The 2,163-nt window shown below is 41.4% G+C and overlaps 1 protein-coding gene across 1 annotated transcript; it reads right to left on the bottom strand.

Moving 5' to 3' along the window:
• Window positions 1-982: 982 nt before the first annotated feature.
• LOC311621984 (zinc finger CCHC-type and RNA-binding motif-containing protein 1) lies at window positions 983-1,815 on the bottom strand. The gene has a single exon (XM_084882585.1). It carries the CDS (start codon window positions 1,685-1,687, stop codon window positions 1,034-1,036), a length of 654 nt encoding a protein of 217 aa, XP_084738711.1. The 5' UTR covers window positions 1,688-1,815; the 3' UTR covers window positions 983-1,033.
• Between the last annotated feature and the right edge of the window lie 348 nt (window positions 1,816-2,163).

Here is a 2,163-nt window from a genome sequence, read left to right as displayed (position 1 = left end):
TCAGAAGCATCTGCGCACCCTGAGGTGTGGGCTTCTCTCCCGTACTCCCTGTCTGACTACTACGAGTAAAATGGCTGTAAATATCCCGGACAATTCTCTTTGTGGACATCTGATTTTATTTTACAGGGCTTCTGACGAGCAGAAGTTTTTAATTTCGACGAAGTCTGATTTGCTGACATTTCTTACTTTTAAGGTTTATTCACTTGGGTCCCAGGTTTAACGTTTTGGCCTACCCCAACTCCATGAAGATGTTATGCGACATGTTTTTTAGAAGTATAATAAGTTTACTTTTGCCGAGACCGGTTTGGCTCAATGGATAGAGCGTCGGCTTGGGGACTGAAGGGTCCCGGGTTCGATTCCGGTTAAGGGCATGTACCTTGGTTGCGGGCATATCCCCAGTAGGGGGTGTGCAAGAGGCAGCTGATTGATGACTCTCTCTTATCGATGTTTCTAACTCTCTGTCTCTCTCCCTTCCTCTCTATACAAAATCAATAAAATATATTTTAAAAAAAATAAGTTTACTTTTCACATTTAGATCCGTATAAAGCAGAGTATGTTATTAGGGTCTTTTTAGTTGATGTTAATATTAAATTGTTCCAACACCATTCAAAACACACTGAGTGGCCAGATTATTATGATATCTAAATGCATAATAATCTGGCCACTATATATATATTAGAGGCCCGGTGCATGAATTTGTGTATGAGTGGGGTCCGGCCAGCCTGTCTTTATTTCACTTTCAGACTAAGTTTTAGATCAATTCCTTGTTTGCTTGTTTATTATTGTTGTTAATCCTCACCAGAGGATAGTTTCCATTGATTTTTAGAGAGTGAAAGGACGAGGGAGAGATAGAGAGACACATCGAACCAGGGATCAAGCCTGCAATTTAGGTCGGTGCCCTTGACTGGAATTGAACCCGGAACCCTTCAATCTGGAGGCCTTAGCTCTAGCCACTGAGCCAAACCAGCTAGGGCTAGATTAATTCTTTTTTTTTTTAAAACATTTTTTTAATATTTACATAATAAATATAATTTTAATCACTAAGTTCTTCTTCATCACTGAAATATGCGCTTTTCTTTATCCTTGGGCGTCTTGAATCATCAGAGGTTGAGGGACCCTCTGAACTGGGTTTCCACTTTCTTTGTTCTTCTTCAATTCTGGCTTGCTGGAAAGCTATAGCCTGCCTGAGGCTGTCAAGAGCAGGATCTTCTCCTTCATCTTCACTTTCTTGTACTTCTTCAATTTCTTCTTCTGGTTCAGGAATTTTCTTTTTTTTCTTTTTCTCTTTCTTCTTTGGAGGTTCACGTTCTCCAAGCATATTTTTAGGACAGGCATAACTTAAGTGTCCACTTTCCCCACATTCATAACACTTAGCTTTATCAAAGTAGTTTCGTCTTCGGATGAACTCAGCTGCTCTTCCATTGTCAATAGCAGTGCTTGCTTTTATCACTCTACCAAATAACTGTTTGTTGTTTATTGCCCTGGTACAATTTTGTGCAGAGTCTTTATCCAAAAACAAAATAAATGCAACACCTTTACTCTTCCTGGTATCTTTATCTTTCATTATAGTAACCTTTACAACTTTGCCATACTTGGAAAATATCCGGTATAAGTCATTGTTGGTCAGGGAAAAGGGCAAGTTGGATACATACACTGTACTTTTACTTGGGGCCAATCCACCACTCATTTCTTCCCGTGGGGCGGGCCCGGCCGGTCGGCAAAGCGCGAGCCCTCGGCTCCGGGGACGGGGGCTTATCCCCGACGACTCCCCGCCCCTCACAGCGGCCTCTGCATCGGGGAACTGGGAAGGATCTGGCGCCGCCGACAAGGAGGCGGCTCCTGTCTAGATTAATTCTTGATGTCTGATAGGTTCATCCTTCAAACCCATTCTTCTTTGTGATTGGATTAGTACAGATTTATTTTGCCTTTTTTATACAAATTATTTTAATCAGCTTGTTAAGTCCATAAACATCTCTACCAGAACCCTGTTGAGATGTTTATGGACTTACCTTAAGTCTGTGGATCAATCCGGGAAGAATTGACATCTCCACAGAACTGAACCTTCTAATTCCGGACATGGTCTGTCTCTCTAATCAGGCTTCTTGCATTTTTCTCTTGGCCGTATTTTGTAGTTTTCACTGTAGAATTCTTGCACATCTTCAA

This window comes from Pipistrellus hanaki (assembly GCF_964339955.1).
Source record: "Pipistrellus hanaki genome assembly, chromosome: 4".
Lineage (NCBI taxonomy): Eukaryota > Metazoa > Chordata > Mammalia > Chiroptera > Vespertilionidae > Pipistrellus > Pipistrellus hanaki.
Note: the sequence above shows the minus strand (reverse complement) of the source record. Positions and strands in the feature narration are given on the sequence as shown.